Here is a 17,231-nt window from a genome sequence, read left to right on the forward strand (position 1 = left end):
TGCTGCAAGTAATACAAGTGCAAACTCAGGATATCAAAGCAAAAGGGTCAAAGTGTCGAAGCCCAAGAGATATGAATTGGGCCAGAGATGCTAAGGAGTTGGAGAACTTCTTTTTTGATATGGAGTAGTATTTTCGAGCTGTGCGCACAAAGTCGATGGGGAACAATGTGGCGATGGCTTCAATGTATCATGCTAGGGACACAAGTTATGGTGGCGGTCCAAATTCATTGATGGGGAGTGTTGCATCAACACTTGAGCGAACCTCAAGCAAGAATTGAAGAAGTAGTTTTTCCCTGAGAATGTCGAGTATATAGCAATGCAAAAGTTGTGAGAGTTGTCATAAACGGGATTAGTGAGGGAGTTCATGAGAAACTTCTCTACTTTAATGCTAGATGTCAGGGATATGACTGAAAAAAATAGATTGTTTTATTTCCTTGAGGGTCTGAAACCATAAGCGAGGACGGAGTTATAGCGATAGAAGGTAAAGGATGTGACTTCAGCGATGGCGACTGTCAAGCGCCTTACTAATTATAGTGAAAACTCCAACAAAAAGAAGGATCCTCTATCTAGGACCAATAGCTCTAACTTAAACAATGGGACAAAATTTTTTAGAGTGAGCATACCTTTGGGTGGGGGAAGCGAAAGGAGACCATCTGCTAGAAACTTACCCCAATCGAGAACAAACAAGCCATGGAACTTCAAGTTGCAACCTCCAATATCTTGTTTTCTATGCAAAGAACCACATCGAGTAGCTGATTGTCCTTATCGAGTAGCTCTCAGTGCAATATGCACTGCCAATGTTGAGACACCACCACCTCACACCACAGTCGAAGAAGTCGAGGAAGAATTGGCACTAATGGGTTCCATTCATTTCCTCAACGCCTTACAAGTGCAATTAGAAAAGACGGAGAAAGAGCCCCAACGAGGTCTAATGTATGTAGAGGTGTTGTTGAAAGAGAAAAGGACCAAAGCTACGCTTTACATGAGGGCCTTAAACACCTTCATCACCCCGAGAAAGGTAAGGAGATGCGATCTTAAAGTTGAGACAGACTTTGGATAGATTAAAGTCGTCAACTCGCCAACTTCAGTTATCATGGGGAACTCCACAAACGTAAAGGTTAAAATTGGTTCTTGAAAAGGGAAGGTGAACATGACTATAGCCACTATAAATAACTTTGATTTTGTCTTGAGCTTTGATTTTATGATGAAAGCATAGGCCATCCCTTTCTCTGTTGTAAATTGTCTAATGTTCTTCAAGGAACAACCTTGTGTGGTACCAGCTATGATTCTCCCCAATAGTGGGAAAAGGATTATGTTAGCCATCTAATTTAAGAAAGGGATTAAGAAAAGAAAGCCTTTCTACATGGCCATGCTCATTTACAAAGGTGAAGATAATACAAATCCCATACCCAAGAGAGTGAAGCTAGTTTTGGAAAAATTTCAAGATATAAAGCTAGAACAGTTACTTAAGGTCCTACCACCTCTCCAAGTTGTTAATAATGAGATAGAATTACTCCCAAGCATCAAGCTGTCTACAAAAGGGCCATATAAGATGGCTCCCTCAGAGTTAGCAAAGTTAAGAAAACAATTAAATGATCTGATTCAAGCTAGATTCATCCGACCATCTAAGGTACCATTTGGGTACCGGTACTCTTTCAGAAAAAGCAAGATGGGAGTTTATAGTTGTGCATAGATTATCGAGCGTTGAACAAAGTCACAGTTAAGAATAAATATCCAATTCCCCTTATAGCATATCTATTTAACCAATTAAGTTGTACAAAGTACCTTTCCAAATTAGATTTGAAATCAAGCTACCATCAAGTAAGAGTTGTTGAGGGAGATGAACAGAAAACTACCTATGTGACGCAATATAATGCATTCAAATTTCTTGTTATGCCTTTTGGACAAACCAATGCTCCTACCACTTTTTGTACATTGATGAATCTAGTTTTCCATGATTATCTAGATAAGTTCATGGTAATCTACTTGGACGAAAAAGGCACTTGCGGCAGATCTTCCAAAGGTTACGCGACAACCAGCTGTATGTGAAAAGAGAGAAATATGCATTCGCGCAAACCTGAATTCAGTTTTTGGCCACATAATCGAATAAGGGAATATCCGAAAAGATATGCAGAAGGTGAAGGCTATAAAAGAATGGGCCACCCCTAGGAATACAACTAAGCTTCATTCCTCCTTAGGGCTAGCCAATTATTATCAAAGATTCATAGAAGGATATTCAAAAAGGATGGTAGTACTTACAAAAATGCTAAAAATGGGATAGAAGTGGAGTTAGACGCCGCAATGCCAAGGAGCTCTTCAAAGGCCTAAAAAACGTGATGATGATGGACCCTATTTTAGCATTCTCCAATATTGAAAAGCCCTTTGAGGTATAGATGAATGCATCAGACTTTGCCCTTAGAGGATTGTTGTTACAAAAAGGACACTCGATTGCATTTGAAGTTTTAAGTTGAATGAAGTTGAGAGGAGATACACGGCACAGGAGAAAGAACTACTTGCAGTGATTCACTATTTACGGGCCTGACAACACTAATTGCTAAGATCACAATTCATAGTTAAGACCAACAACACCATCGTAAGTCACTTCCTTTCCTAGCCAAAATTACTACTAAACAGGTAAGATGGCAAGAGTTCTTGGCTGAGTTTGATTTCTTCTTCAAGAACAAAGCCAGAAAGGCGAACTGTGCAGTAGACGCCCTTAATAGGAAGGCTGAGTTCATAGCTCTCAGGGTGATCGCATCAATGATAACTAGCAAAGTGATCATAGATATCCACAATCTTATTAAAGAAAATTTGCATCAAGATCCCCAAGCAATCCCCATTATGAAGTTGGTGGAGAGTGACAAGTCGAAATACTTTTGAGTGGAAAATAGACTCCTAATAACAAAAAGACCATGCATATTTTTTCTAAGAGTGGGAGAGCTGAGACAAAAGTTGATATGGGAATGTCACGACACCCCTTGGGTAAGACATCCAAGTTGACTGTGAATTGTTGCTTTACTAAAACAAGGTTACTATTAGCCTCATATGCTACAAGATGTAATGGATTATACACAAAGATGTGCCTCATTTGCCCACAAGACAAAATAGACAGACAAAGACCAACGAGAATTCTCGAATCTCTACTAGTATCGACCAAACTGTGGGAAAGTATTTCTTTGAACTTCATAGTAAGACTTCCCAAAATAGGAGATATGATAGCGATCCTAGTAGTGGTGGACCGTTTCTCAAAGTACACGAAGTTCATGCTGGTGCAAAAGTTTGGTTATGCAAAAGAAACAGCTTGTACGATTTTTAAACATGTGGTAAAATATTGAGGTGTTCCTAAAAGAATTATCAGTTATAAGGATCCAAGGTTTACTGATTTCTTCTAGAATGAGCTTGTCAAGCTATTGGGGTTAGAACTCAACATCTTTTCCAATTATTACTAGCAAACAGATGGCCAAATAGAATGCTTCAATGGGTTGCTAGAAAAATATCTACAACATTTTGTACCAATGAACTAGAAGAATTGGCTTAACTTGCTAGACGTGGCTCAATTATGTTTCAACTTGTAGAAAAGATCAGCCATTAATAAAACCCCTTTCAAAGTTGTCACCAAACAACAACCTAGACTTCCCCATACCTTAGTGGAATCATATAGCGGGAAAAGTCTTCGAGCATTCAACTTTGCTAAGGATTGGAGACAAAATACTGAAATCACTAAAGCTTATTTAGAGAAAGCCTCCAATTACATGAAGAAGTGGTTCAATAAAGGTTGAAGGGAGAAGACTTGGTGCTAGTGAAGTTGGTTCTTGAACAACTCCGATTCCTTAAGAAAAAAGATTGAAGACTAGTGCAAAAGTATAAAGTTCCAATACCAATTATGGCCAAGGTAGGAAAGACTTCCTACAAGATTGATTCACCTAAGTGGATGAAGGCATACCCCATGTTTCATGTTAGTAACCTAAAGTCGTTCCATGCAAATCCAACAGATTCAAGTAGGAGTCAAGCCACCAGAGCCGCCATCAACACTAAGCCACCATTACAGCATAGAGTAGAGGAGATTCTAGCAAGGACGACAAATATAATCAACTGAATACCAACACAGGAGTATCAAGTGAGATGGGAAGGTTTGGGCCAAATGAAATCACTTAGGATAAGGAAGTCAATTTCCGCGCCTTTAAACTGAAGATTGAATAATTCTAAGCCAACCAGTCAACGAGGACATTGACAAATTGAGTGGGGGAGGATGTCATGAGTTAACCTTATATACGGCCATGACAGGGTATAATCCCCTAGGAGTTTAAATCCCTTGTACTTCCAAGGGAGATGTCCACCTTTCAAATATTGTAATGTCACTTGGTGACACTTGTAGAAATTCTTGTTAAATCTTTAGGGGGAAGACCCTTTAGGAAAGGGATATCCCCATCTCAAGCACTATAATGGCTATTGGTGGAATACTTATAAAATCTCTCAAACTTTTTATAAGGGGTAAGCAGTCGGTGATTTGTTGGGCTACCTCACTAGTAAAGCTATGTTTGTTGTGAATCATCTAAGGCTACTCCTATGGCTCGACGATAACATGTATTGGTCCCATTATACTTATTTTCATATTAATAAAACAATTTCCTTTATCTGACTCCAGTGGTTGTGTATATGGCATTCGGTATGCCTTATGATTTCAATGTGCATTGCCTTAGCCTAATTTGTTGTTATTGTTGATGTTTGATCAAATATAAACGAGTTATTGGCTGGCTTATGTGAAAGCTTCCACTTAAGCGCTACACGGACTATCGCATACTTAAGCAAATGAGTGTAGTTTGTGACACTCAGCACTGCGGCCATGAGTAACTCAAGGTTGCGGGTCTAGTCACCATATTGCCTTGTGCAGAACTACATCCATCTATCATCTTCTAATGTGATTTTCAACTAGATCTACTCTGAACTAGGAAAAGTGGTAAACATGAAAATTGTAGCTCGTTCTTTCAGCTTTCCAATGGATTAAGAATCACATCAATTGGACTTTTACAGCTCAAGTTATCTTTGAATTACTACAGTATATACGAATGAAGCCTTCACCATACTTGTGCTATTTTGACTCAAATGCACTTTTCTCATTAAATATCCTGCACAAAACCATGAGAGAAATCAACAATAACTCTTCTTGAAGAAAATTAAAGAAGAATAAAATAAAATTGAACTAAAATAACTTAAATTAACTACTCAACATGTAATCTAACTTAAACTAGAAAAACACCAAAAATACTAAAATCTGAACCAAAAATCTCAAAGATTAGTTATTTAAGCCCTCAAAATGTGTTAAAATAACTCTATATAATAGAGTTATCAACAGCCAGAACACAACAAGAGATTTCCATACGTCATAAAAATTACACTTTGCAGTTGTTAGAAGAATATGGCATGCTACGTTCTAAGTCGACCAACACCTTTATAGGTTGTAACTGTTAATTGTCTAAAACTAGTAATAAAGAACAGTTGACAAGTGCAAGCAAATATAGGCAGCTAGTGGGAAAGTTGATTTATTTGTCCTTTACAAGGCCAGATAAATGCTATGCAATGCAAATACTCTCACAATTTATGGATAAGCCTAGTTAATTGCTTTTGCAAGCAATCTATAGAGTTCTAAAATACTAGAAAAGGGCATAAAGGTAAGGCTTGTTATTGTCAATAGGTTCCACTTTACAATTAAGAGTTTATAGTGATAGTGATTGGTCAAGGTGTCAAGATTCAAGGAAATCGATCACTAGTTACAACATTTTTCTTGGGAATTCTTTGACTAGTTGAAAATCTAAAAAGTTGCCAGGAGTTCCTACTAAAGCTGAGTATAGAATTGCAACATGATGTGAGGTTCAACGGTTGTTATTCCTATTGAGAGACTTTGATATTATTCATACAGAGGCACGTGAGTTATATTGTGACAATCAATTTGCTATTCACTTGTGCCAAAATCTTATTTTTCATGAAAGAACTAAACACATTGAAGTGGATTGTCACTTTATAAGAAAAGAAAGTTTTATCTGGTGTCATTTTACCAAAGTACATTCATACAAACTCAAAAATAGCTAATTTATGTACAAAAGCTTTGTTGCCTGGTCAGTTTCAATCGTTGATTGGCAAGATGAACATGCACAATATCTATGTTCTTCTTGAGGGGTAGTATCAACAAACCACATGATTGGCACATTATAGGAAGCATGTGAGAATTACACATGCAGGCAGTTGAAAAAGGCATGTGAAAAGCATATGCAGGCAGTTAAAACAATCTATAAAGCGCATGAGGAGCACGTGCTGTGAGTGGTTAAAACTTAACTATGTAATTAGTTGATTAGTTTCTATAATTAGGAGATTAATAGTTTGTATATAGATTCTTAAAATTCAGTTTCTGTTAATGGAATACTGCATTCAATAAGATCAGTAGTAGAGATTCCCAAATCCTTTGGTCAGGTGTTCTTCATTTTTTGGTATGATCTTATCTTTTTCATCCGAAAATTGATACAATTCACAATTTAAAATTTTTTGGGACTAACTCTACGAGAGCGATCTACAATTCTGATTTCAAAATCATCAACTCGAATCATGCTTACCCCTATTTGATTTTAGTCTTTGTATCCGCACTATAAATCCAAGAACCAATCTATGGTCCAGAATTTTAACCGACTCTGCATAGATGGTTCATGGTTCCGAGTTTAAGATTGCCACCGGGGGCCATGTACATACTCACCTAAATTGTGTGCGTAATATCTGTCTATCCATTCCTACAAAGGGAAAACCTCCCTAGTACTTATCTTTAAAAGAACGTTTATTACTGGTGGGTTTAATATAATAGTTAGTTGTGAAGTAAGTGGTAATGTGGTATAGGCTATTGGTGAGATTAGAGTGAATAAATCACTATCCGAACTCGGGCACCGAAAATTACATTTAACGAATTTTAAAGTCAATTATGAAGCTTAGATGTTGATAGTGTGGGCCATTAACTGATATAATACAAAGCACCATGGTAAGGCCTGGTAAATGTATCTCACAGCTTTTCTTGATGTTTGTGTTTGTTTGGGTTTGTTGGCTTATGGGTTCATCATATTAAATTTTCAATTATAATATACAAAATCTTTCCATTTATAACTCCAGATTGGTTAGATTTGTTCCAATAGACATAATTAGATTTGCTAAAACCAATGTGCTGCTTTGGAAAACAAGTTGGATTTTGGAATATTATCATCATAAGTTGATGATCGAAGAGCGAGTTGCTTTGTAGGAAATTAGCAAGAAATTATAAAAACAAAATAATGAAAAAGATTAACACGTGTTTTGGTCACCGTATGCGTGAGGAAACGAGGGCAAACTTATCGGATCGTGCAGGCAACAAAGAAAGAAAAGGATAAAGAAATAGTAACAGGTATCTAGTAAAGGAGGCAGAGGAGGGGGAAGAGAGAAGAAAAAATAAAAAGAAAAAAAGAAAAGAAAACTAGTGGTCTTGCAGAAGTAAAGTGGTGGGTGGTATTGGTTTCAGTTGGCGCCAAATAAAAAGCTCATAGGATTGAAATCAATGAAATGAATGGATGGGCAAATAAAGTCTATCCACTTCTTATACTTGCTGAGCTTATGCCTTAGCTTGCCAGCTTCCTCTTCTCTCTCTTTCTTCTGTCGGTTACTCTTTCCTTGTTTAATGTCCTCTTTTTCACTTTCAAAAACTCTCTCTCAGCTACCGTCTAATATCTTCATTTTCCCTGTAAGCTTTATGTCTTCTTTTCTCTTGCTTCTTTGTCCTTCCTACTTGTTACTTGCTGGTCCAGTTAACAGTTTTTGCTTATCTGTTCTTGTTCACTGGAACAGGGGAGTTCTTTTGTTAATTTATGCTTCGGCTATAACTTGGTTTCGAGTCTATTTTTACGCGTTGGATGCTGGGGATCATTTGGGTTTGGCTATTTTCTGTTGCTATGCTGAATCCTGTTTCCAAAATTTAAATGAACAGAGTGGAAACATTGTCTTTTAAAAAAAAATCTGAAAATAAATGATAATTTGGTTGTTTCAATACGGTGCAGGGAGGTTTAGTTCCCCCATGTTTATTCATTTCTTCATACTTTAACCCCCCAAAAAATGAATATTCTTTGGAGGATTCCAAAGTTTTCATGGACCCTTTTATTTTGTTCACTCTTCTGGCATTTCATTTGTCCCAACGGCTTAAGTGTGAGTTTAGTAGCTAGTGGCAGAACATAGATACAGAGAAATAAGTAGTACATGTCAATTTTTATTCACAATCAAGCCAAGTTGCGCATAAAGTCTCTGCCATCTAACTTGAACATTTGTCTCCTTTAGAAACGTTCCCTGATACCAAAATTTCTTCTCTCTCTACTGTAGATCTGTTGGTGTTTTAGTAGAATTTATTTTTTTCCATCAAATGAAACGAAATGCAATTTGTTTGTTCTTCTTTATTAGGTACACGGTAAAACAAGTTCAAAGCCTTTTTGGCATCTCCTTGCCGTTCAAGAATCTAGTTTCTTTTAAGCCTACCTCAAGTTCATGGGGTTTGGAGAAACAAAGAGCTCATCAGGCTATGGCAAGCCTCCATGGATATTCAAAGGCAGGTAAGTGTCAAACCTTGTAAAATTTTGCATTCCTTTTATTGGATTAATATGTTCATCCTTCTTGCCAGATTATTGAATTGTCTGAATTTCATTTTCAGTGCCTTGTATCAGCTCCATCTTGTGAAAGCTGAAACGGCTAGAAGATTCATGCCAAAGAAGTTTCGACTGGTTGAAGCTTTTGGGTAGTCGCATTTACCTACAAGGGTATAGGGTTGAGTGAGGGGTTTCAGAATTTCTGTTTTTCACTAAACTAATCTGAGTATGCAAAATGCAGATACACACTTGGTGGTTTTTTCCTTGCCAATTATGATGACAGCCCGGCCGGGGTCTTTGATGAGGTTTCCTACTCTCCTTTGAATTAATGTTAATGATGCATTAAGTTGTTGAATCAGATTCTGCTAATCGCATTAGCTCATTGCCCTCTGCTTGGAAGTTGATTGTTTGCAATGTTCTAGTTTATTGAACATGGAGTAACAGACGAGCTTAAATAAATTGATCACTTGCTGAGTTACCGTTTCTTTGCCAGCTTGTGGTGATCGCAGGAATTGTGTGGAATCCTCCAACATCTTGCGCGTATGTTTGCCGTCCTCTCTCTTGTTTATATTGATTAATACTAGTTAATTATCATATATATTGGAGGAAATGCATCACCATTTGAGTAAAATTGCGTGGCCTTAACCCTTTACAAGTCAGGGCACTTCTAAGGGAAGATCGGTTCCGGATAATCATGTATCTGTTCCATGAGGGTTTGGCTTGAGCTAGTTAAAGGGGTGGGCTACAGAAATTAGATGGTACCCACCACACCATTGTGTTTAACTTTATCAGCTAATATGTTGGTCAGTCAACTTTATAACTTGAATGTATTATAACTATTTATTAAATTATGCAATCAATCATATTTCTGTTCATTAGTTTATGCTGCCAAAGAAATCGTACAGAGTTATTTGTCACATTTGCAATAGTATCAAGTACCTTCCCTAAGTGGCCTAAGCACATGGTCAAGTTGCCATTTTTTGAAATAGGCGTCTGATTCATGTATCGAGAAGAAAATCACTTTACACAGCTTGAATCACCTAATTTCCACTCAGTGAACCTGATAGGTCTGCTCACATAGTTAAGCTACTTGTTTCCTGCCACAATTACAATGATGATCTAAAGGACAAGTCAATACAGTTGTATAGATGCATTGGATCGACTGTCAAATTATCATTCTTTTCTGATGCTCTCTCTTCTTCCTTCTCCTCTTTTTTTTTTTTTTTATTCAATTTTCTTTCAACTAGTTATCTCCTCCTCTTCTTCTTATTTCTAATGTAAACTTCAACAGATGGGCAGCAAGGGTTCTTGTGAACAGTGAAGAAGCTTGCCATCATGGACGAAAGGTAAGCCACGAAACTTTCAGCTTTTACTGATTTTGGAGAAGATCTTGACTGAATTTGCAAAATATACTGGGGTAAAACTTGGAATAGGATAACTTTCGAGGATGGTCTTTTAACAACTAAAAACAGAAATCTCGCCAAATTTACTTTATTGCACCCTGTAACTCTAATTCCAGACCAACATACAAGTCAAAGCATTTCTCTACCCTCGACTCCTGCAGCTTCAATGGTTCAACATATGTATGTTGCACACGGATGCAGTACTCCCTCTACCCCATGAACCAGAGGCATTTTTAATGCAATTAATGCCAATTCCTTTCGTTCTACTAATGGATGTGTGAACATGCGTGCATTTTTTCTTGCAGGACGTAGGGCTTCCAAGTCAGGTAGCCAGATTTTCAAAGGTACTACTCTCGTTCTGACAGTTTCTTGTTCATTTTTTTATTTGGGAGAAAGGGTTTTTTCAGTAAGAAGATCATGCATCAACTATTGAGCCAAATGCTGAGATATGAAGGTCAAATCTTCTTTAATTGAGGTTCCTTTTACCATATTGATTAGATAATCATCCTACCTCTACAAGATAGACTCAAAGATACAATTGCACCATGATATTAGCAGCAGATGATTTATGAAACTTCATTTCACTTTGCAATGGAGCCTTTGAGATATTGCAAGGTCACAGGCAATATGGTAGATTATAATAAAAACAGACATTTTCATGTTCTCTTGTTTTTTATCAGGTTTATCATTTAGACATTTTCATGTTGTATGTGTGTTTGTTTGAAACAGAGAATTACACCAGTTCCAAGACAAACAAAGGGTAAATTCGGTGGCTTCCTAAACATGATTGGTATGGGCACTACTATCCATCACTCGAAAGATTGCATGGAGGTTCAGGTGGCCGAAGTTGTGGGTCACGCTTCAGCAGATATCTGCAGTATCAAACTTATAACTGATGGTGAATTCATCGTACTGATTGTGTTAATTAGTTCAGAGTTCAGAGTGGTTCTGTCCCTTTGATGTGATTAACGTTCTTACTATTGGGTGTTCTATCTCCTAATACAATATCCAGGGCAATAACGAAATAGTGATATGTAATTACTTTTTTATTTCATCTTGCTATAGATTTTAATACATTCATACCAACCACCTAAGTTCAAACATAAGGTAACCTAAACAAGAGTTTAACTTGCAACATATTCCACACAGGACCATAGAGCAGGGAGGCGACTTTACCATTTCAAGGCATGCTCTGCAATCTTGATCTGCATTTGCATCACTTGTCTCTGGAACAAGCTATAGGTTTGTCAGGCGTGTCTTCAGAACTGATTTCCCAGGATATTGCAACATTTTCTTGTAGTTAATTCTGATTTTTGCTAGAACAACTTCTTTCTTGATAGCTATGCTCCTATTTTCTACAATGGCCCTCCCAGTTCTTGGGCTTCGCCCCAAGTGAAGAAATGCATTATTTTGTGAATGACTTAAAACGAATTTCTCCTCTCTTCTCTTGCATCTAGAATTAATACTTGTGTGGTAAATTTTATTGTCTTTTCTGTTGATGATCTTCGTGATTGCAGTGCCTACACCGAGATTCAACAAATGGATGGGCCCATCAATCACAATGTCACTTCCAAGCTTTAGGTAATTTCCTACATGATTTATATCTTACGAGTTTCCACTTTGACGTAGATGGTAATTTTATGTCGTGAAATTGCAGTGGTCAAACAGAATATAATCCCAACCTTTTGAAGTATTCTTGCCGTATTGCCTGCAGGTATTTTCAGACATTTTCTTACCCCGACTATTACTTTTCAATACTGCCCAGAACCCCTCCCCTCCCCTCCCTTTGTTTTATCTTTCAGCAGGCTACATTCTCTAACATGTATTAGGTGGCGAAAGCAAAGATCCAACGTATAGGAAGAGCAAGAAGGTTAAGTGATATTTAATGAAAAACACTAAACAATTGGGGGTTGACACCAAGTCACCAACTGGAGTAACCTAAACGGATAACCATTGCACTAAATCACCTTGTAGCCATTCCTGAAGCAAAAATCTCCGGTGCATTTCTTTCTGTGGTAGCAGGATGGCTTTCGCACTTTTTTTCTGCCTTGATGATTATGTCATGAACATTTAGAGCTCAAAAGTTTGCTGTCGTATCTCATGTGTATCCCTTGTGTAATTGATGTTCTTGCCACATACCTCTTGCTGACTGGAAAATGAGAAAATTATCGATTTAGAAAGTCTTTCTTATTCTCCAAATGCTAGAATATACTTTCTGAATGCATTTTCTGAATATTTTCCATGATAGAGTACGAGCAGTGCGGCCAGCTAGAGTATCAGGGCCATCACCTCTAAAGAGGGACAGAGACAGTGATTTGGAAACTACAGATTTTACATCTGATGAACCTGTAGACAATGGAAGAAACCTCAGCATATCCGTTTTGTTATCAAAGCCTATACTAGCTTTGGAGTTCAATTGCTTTGAAATGCAGGTTGAAGCTCCCATCATACTCTCCAACGACTCTACAAGCTCTTTACGAGCTGCTTGAGCATCTTGCTCTTTTGTTTGTCATTTCGACACAAAATAAAACTCTTTCCTCCAGGGTGCCTCCATGTTTTCTGATTCTATATGTGCTTTTTTTTTTTGCATTCAGCAAATGATTCCCCCATGCTGCTAAGTGAAATCACTTAAGTACCCCACACGAGATATTAGAGTTCCAGAACACATCGTTTTTTCCTTTACTTGAGATCTTTACAAATATTTTCTACATCCAGTAAGAAACCAAGGAACAAACAAACAAACAAATGCAATTTTCATATTCAGACAGTTAAAAATTGCCTTCAGCAATCAAACTCTACTTACAAGCTCAATCCGTATTCTCAATCCAAGAACTGTCAGCAGATCAAAATGCTTCTGGTAGTGGCCGGCCTTCCAAAAATGCCTTGAACAGGACAAGTGATCTCTCAGGCTGTGAGAATGGGGCTTCATGAGATGCTCCTCTAATAGTGGCAAAGGATAGGATATTACCATAAACTTGAGTCCAGCCACCGACCTGCAAGGCAAAAACAGAAATTATCATTCGTAGATTGTAATAAAACCATAATTTTACTAGTAACCTCCATCGAGATTTACCTGCTGCCCCTCAAACCAAACTCGGTAAGTCACAGTGGTTTTCAGACCTAATTCCTTTGCCAGTCGATTAACTAATGTTCGACTTCCAGTCAATGGGATGACAGAATCTTGATCCCCACTACATTTCAAAACGTATGTTATGAGTACTACAATCAACCAAATAACTATCACATGCTCCGTATTTTCAGAAATCATGAAGGAACTTTAAGGTTAAGGATCATTTACCTGTATACCATGACGGGAATTCCAGCCTTCACAAGGCTGCCAACAATAGTGATTGTGGGTATTTCCAGATCAAGAAGTTCATAATCTAGGACACTGATTGACAAAATACAAGGGAAAATAGTTAGACTACTATATCAAACAACTCACCATTTGCTCAAGGCCCCAAATCTGAATACGAAAGGTATGCAGAAAATCTGAATTTCATATTATTTTTGTTCAATGAGTTAAAAGATGTATAAATATTGAAGTACTGAATATTAAAAAAAATTCTGGCAAAAAAGATATAAAAACGATGATTATTGGATATAAATTTTGCAGAAGAGAATTACTTGCTGCAAACAGCCCATTTACGGACTCCTACCAGACGTGCATGAAGAGCCTTTTGCACATCTTGCCTGTTTAGATAATTAGCTGTTTCGTCTTCTACACAGACATCTATAGTTTCACCAACTTGCTGTGGGACAAAGAAAACCAGAGATAACAAGTCCAAGATAGAACATAGCAAAGACTAGAAAATACAAAATGAAGAACACATTCTACTTTATGAAAATTATAGAATTTACACTCACTTGGGGAGTAAGGACTTTGGATTGTGAGAGCATTGATGATATACAGACATCGAGGGTAACATCATACTTGTCGACAAACCTACTAGTTTCTGTACTAACTTGCCTCATCACTCTTGAACAAATAGGAGAAACGGCGTCTCTGTAGTACTCACTAACATATCGCGAGTAATTACAGGAAGTGGTGAACATTTTGTATGTAGAATCAGATATCAATCCGTGAGACCAGAAGAATTCAGCCCTCGAATTGAAATCAATAGCAAATTCTAAGACAGGATTCCCCAGCTGCAATAAATTGGAGCAAACAGGCACAGGTTTTATAGATCCTCCTCTGTACAAACAAAGAGAAAAAGATTGAAGTATGCTTGTATAACTACTTACAGCAATTCCTTTCAAATTGAACAGCTTATCCTTCCTATTAAACTGAAGCATAAGTTCGGCCAGCTGGGGGATATAATGACCTAGTTTGAGACATAACAAGTGCTGATTCATGTTAAATCCTGGATAGAAAAAGAATTAATCTGTTTTGAGTAGCAAAATATACCAGCATAGCTTTCCCCTGTAATGAAAAGGCTTCTATTCCTGTACTGAGGGAATTTGAGGAACCAATTTTGCATAAAAACCAGATTGTCCCTGGCTACAATAAGAAAGAGAGACAAAGTTTGAAAGATGAAAAGTAGCCTGGAAAGGTAAACTTTTGTCAGATCAGGAGGAAAAAAAAAACAAAACAAGAACAGTAAGCATTAAACATGGCATTACTGTAAAGTGAAAGACAAATACACACGGCATCACAACATTATGAAATATTCTCGGACCCTTTGCGTGGAAAGAACTCAAAAAAGAGAGGGAAAAAAGAAAGGTTAAACAAAAAGAATTAAAAGGAAAAATGGGGAGAGGAAAGAGAGAGTCTTTTAAAAAAAAAATAGTTGGCTTTGAATATTCGGTATAGAAAATCTGTTTCTTTTGCAACCCAAAATTTCTAGCTTGCCAACATTGAATGTAGAGTTTATACTCCATTTTCTTTTTAAGAAATTGATTAAACATTAGAATTTAACAGATTAGGACTTACCTGTGATCTTGTCGTCCACAGCCTCATAAGAGGAGGCGTCTGTGGAATAAGAGAACCCAACTCCAATCGGGGCCTCCAAATACAACATATTGGCTTCTGCAAAAGAATGAGAATGCTAAAAATCAAGTTGTTGAGCGCATTTCTATAGATTACATCAACCAGTCAAAAAGATTTTCAGCGGAGTATTCCGTACGGGTTTTGGTCTCAACAAAATAAAAAGTTTCAAACTTCAATTTCCGGAATAAAAGCTGGAGGTCTTATTTCCCTTTTTCAGTAAAATTCGAGACCTTGTTTGGGTATTATCCCATGAACATATACCTCTGTTCCAGCTATATTCGTTCTTGACCAGCACTTCCCCGCTAGGCCTAAACGGTCCGTTCTCAGAAAATGCTCCAACCCCCAATGAAGAGCAGCCAGGTCCTAAACTTCACAGCACAAAAGTCAGAAACACAGAAATCAATTATACATGTGTGTAGGAACATTGTATAAGAAAAACTAGTGAGAGACCTCCGTTGAGCCATAGGACAAGTGGCTTGGAAGCTGGATCTACTTCAGCTTCAGCAAAGTAGTAAAACAAAGCTCTCTGTTTTTTCTCATCAACGGTCACATAACCAGAGTACTGTTGGAACCCGACTTTGGGTTGACCCGGTAACTGAGTAATCCGATCAAACAGAGCTAGAGAACATTCCACTTGAACACAAAACCAAACCTCAAGTACAATGAAACCCAATGCCACTGTTCTCCATGGTAACAAAAGCATGGTTTTTTCTTCTTTTATTTTTTTCAGATAAGAGAGCAAGGAAAGCCAGAGAGAGAGAAGAAAAGAGAGTTGTAGCTCAAAGGTGCTCAGTGGGTGTGCATTTTATAAAGAGAGCCTGTTCTCTTGCTACTATTCTATTACATCTATTAATATAATAATATATAATACAAATATAGTGTAATTCTTTAAAAAAATCTTGAAAGACTCTAGGAGCTGAAACAGATGCGTGTTGGGTCACTCACTTTTTTCTCTTTCTTTTTTCTTTGAGACGGTTTGAGTTAGAGCTTTGGATATGCTGACCAGGACTAGGTCAGCAAATGGCAAGGTAACTGTTACTGAAAAAATGAAAAGAGAGAATGTGCTTTTTAAAAGCCTTCCTTGATGGGTGATGACATTTGCTCACGGAAGTTACCAGGCTTACACACCACTATTTTTTTTGTTTTGTTCTTTAGTGGTAGAGACCATCATTCATACTAGCAAGTAAGCCAAAAAATACTTTGTACTGATCAGCTTTGGTTTGGTTACAGGATACAGCATAAGCCTGTGTTTGTGTTCAGGGCAAAAGCAGCTTTACAGTAATGCTTTGCCACTGTATACTTTTTGAGCGTTTTTTCCCATTTGCATTGTTTCCTCTTCAAAAGAAAAGTGAAAGTCACGGCAGGTGTGTAATTATTTCTCTCGAGAAAAATTTCACTAGAAAACGACTCTGTTTTCAGAGAAAAAACAAAGGCAGATGGGAGGAATCATGATTGGTAGAGAAACAAATACTTTTTCTTTAATCTTTTTTGTTTCCCTAGGAGAATTAACTTGAGTGCTTCGGCCTGGATTATGTGTACAAGTACAGAGCGCATCTCCTTAAAAATTTCTAACAGTGTATGATCTTTTATTATGACGTTATGAAGTGTAAAAGATTTTGATATTCCATGAGTTCAGCTCATATCACAACTACATGAAGGTGAAACTGATGAAATCTTTCAAGTCGTTTACCCTAACCATCTTAGTTCAAACTTTTGAGAGCGAAAACTGTGCTCAGTAGCCCTCTTGGCCCCCATGTTACAAGGTATCAAGTCCAAAATTTACTGCGTTTGTCCTGGAACTGGGGTTACACTTTTGCTTGAGTGCCTCAACTAAAATGGCACCAGTGGCGCTTTCGTTTTGAAAGCATTTTCAATTTGCCGTTAAGTCCGAGGCCAGAATCTTATCTATTGTTAATGTGCTTTGCTTTCATTGACCTGTCCTAGAAGTCTTTTCGATTTGTCTGACTTTTCTTGGTGTAAAGAGTCTTTTCTTGGCACACAAGCCAGCAACTGCGCCGCTCTCAATCTCCTGTGATTTTTACATGGGGCCTATTCCTATATGTGGGCAAAGAAAGCTGGGCATTGAGCAAAAGTTGAGTGATGGCAGAAGGCATTTTGCAAAAGCATGTTCGCTCTTATTTCTCATAAATAGGCTTTTGCAAATGGTTAGCAAGTATTTTCTTGTTTTTTTCCTGTTTTGGG

The 17,231-nt window shown here is 37.5% G+C and overlaps 2 protein-coding genes across 3 annotated transcripts; one reads left to right on the forward strand and one right to left on the reverse strand.

Annotated features, from left to right (window-relative positions):
- Nucleotides 1–7,483: 7,483 nt before the first annotated feature.
- On the forward strand, nucleotides 7,484–12,581 carry LOC18608854 (protein NEOXANTHIN-DEFICIENT 1). The gene is made up of 11 exons (XM_007043753.3): nucleotides 7,484–7,747; nucleotides 8,455–8,603; nucleotides 8,702–8,785; nucleotides 8,878–8,941; nucleotides 9,130–9,176; nucleotides 9,928–9,982; nucleotides 10,345–10,383; nucleotides 10,769–10,937; nucleotides 11,557–11,620; nucleotides 11,697–11,753; nucleotides 12,288–12,581. The coding sequence occupies exons 2-11, from the start codon at nucleotides 8,539–8,541 to the stop codon at nucleotides 12,526–12,528; spliced, it is 885 nt and encodes a 294-aa protein (XP_007043815.2). The 5' UTR covers nucleotides 7,484–7,747; nucleotides 8,455–8,538; the 3' UTR covers nucleotides 12,529–12,581.
- On the reverse strand, nucleotides 11,896–15,864 carry SCPL45 (serine carboxypeptidase-like 45). Of its 2 annotated transcripts, XM_007043754.3 has the most exons (11): nucleotides 15,480–15,864; nucleotides 15,291–15,392; nucleotides 14,973–15,068; nucleotides 14,448–14,540; nucleotides 14,285–14,364; nucleotides 13,907–14,188; nucleotides 13,667–13,791; nucleotides 13,338–13,430; nucleotides 13,113–13,230; nucleotides 12,843–13,032; nucleotides 11,896–12,188 (listed from the first exon to the last, which is right to left on the reverse strand). In XM_007043754.3, exons 1-10 carry the CDS (start codon nucleotides 15,730–15,732, stop codon nucleotides 12,883–12,885), a joined length of 1,392 nt encoding a protein of 463 aa, XP_007043816.1. In that variant the 5' UTR covers nucleotides 15,733–15,864; the 3' UTR covers nucleotides 11,896–12,188; nucleotides 12,843–12,882. The 2 variants fall into 2 exon arrangements, with proteins under 2 accessions (XP_007043816.1, XP_088659727.1); XM_088803601.1 differs by having other exon boundaries at nucleotides 11,896–13,032.
- Nucleotides 15,865–17,231: the final 1,367 nt, after the last annotated feature.

The sequence above is a fragment of the Theobroma cacao genome, chromosome 2 (assembly GCF_053813885.1).
Source record: "Theobroma cacao isolate CCN51 chromosome 2, ASM5381388v1, whole genome shotgun sequence".
NCBI classification, from domain to species: domain Eukaryota; kingdom Viridiplantae; phylum Streptophyta; class Magnoliopsida; order Malvales; family Malvaceae; genus Theobroma; species Theobroma cacao.

Coding starts and splice junctions, on each gene's coding strand:
- LOC18608854 (XM_007043753.3), top strand. CDS start 8,539: ATGGGGTTTGGAGAAACAAAGAGCTCATCAGGCTATGGCAAGCCTCCA. Junction 8,942..9,129: donor CGGCCGGGGTCTTTGATGAG/GTTTCCTACTCT, acceptor TTTCTTTGCCAG/CTTGTGGTGATCGCAGGAAT. Junction 10,384..10,768: donor AGGTAGCCAGATTTTCAAAG/GTACTACTCTCG, acceptor TGTTTGAAACAG/AGAATTACACCAGTTCCAAG.
- SCPL45 (XM_007043754.3), bottom strand. CDS start 15,732: ATGCTTTTGTTACCATGGAGAACAGTGGCATTGGGTTTCATTGTACTT. Junction 15,393..15,479: donor TGTCCTATGGCTCAACGGAG/GTCTCTCACTAG, acceptor TGTGAAGTTTAG/GACCTGGCTGCTCTTCATTG. Junction 14,365..14,447: donor TACAGGGGAAAGCTATGCTG/GTATATTTTGCT, acceptor GTCTCAAACTAG/GTCATTATATCCCCCAGCTG.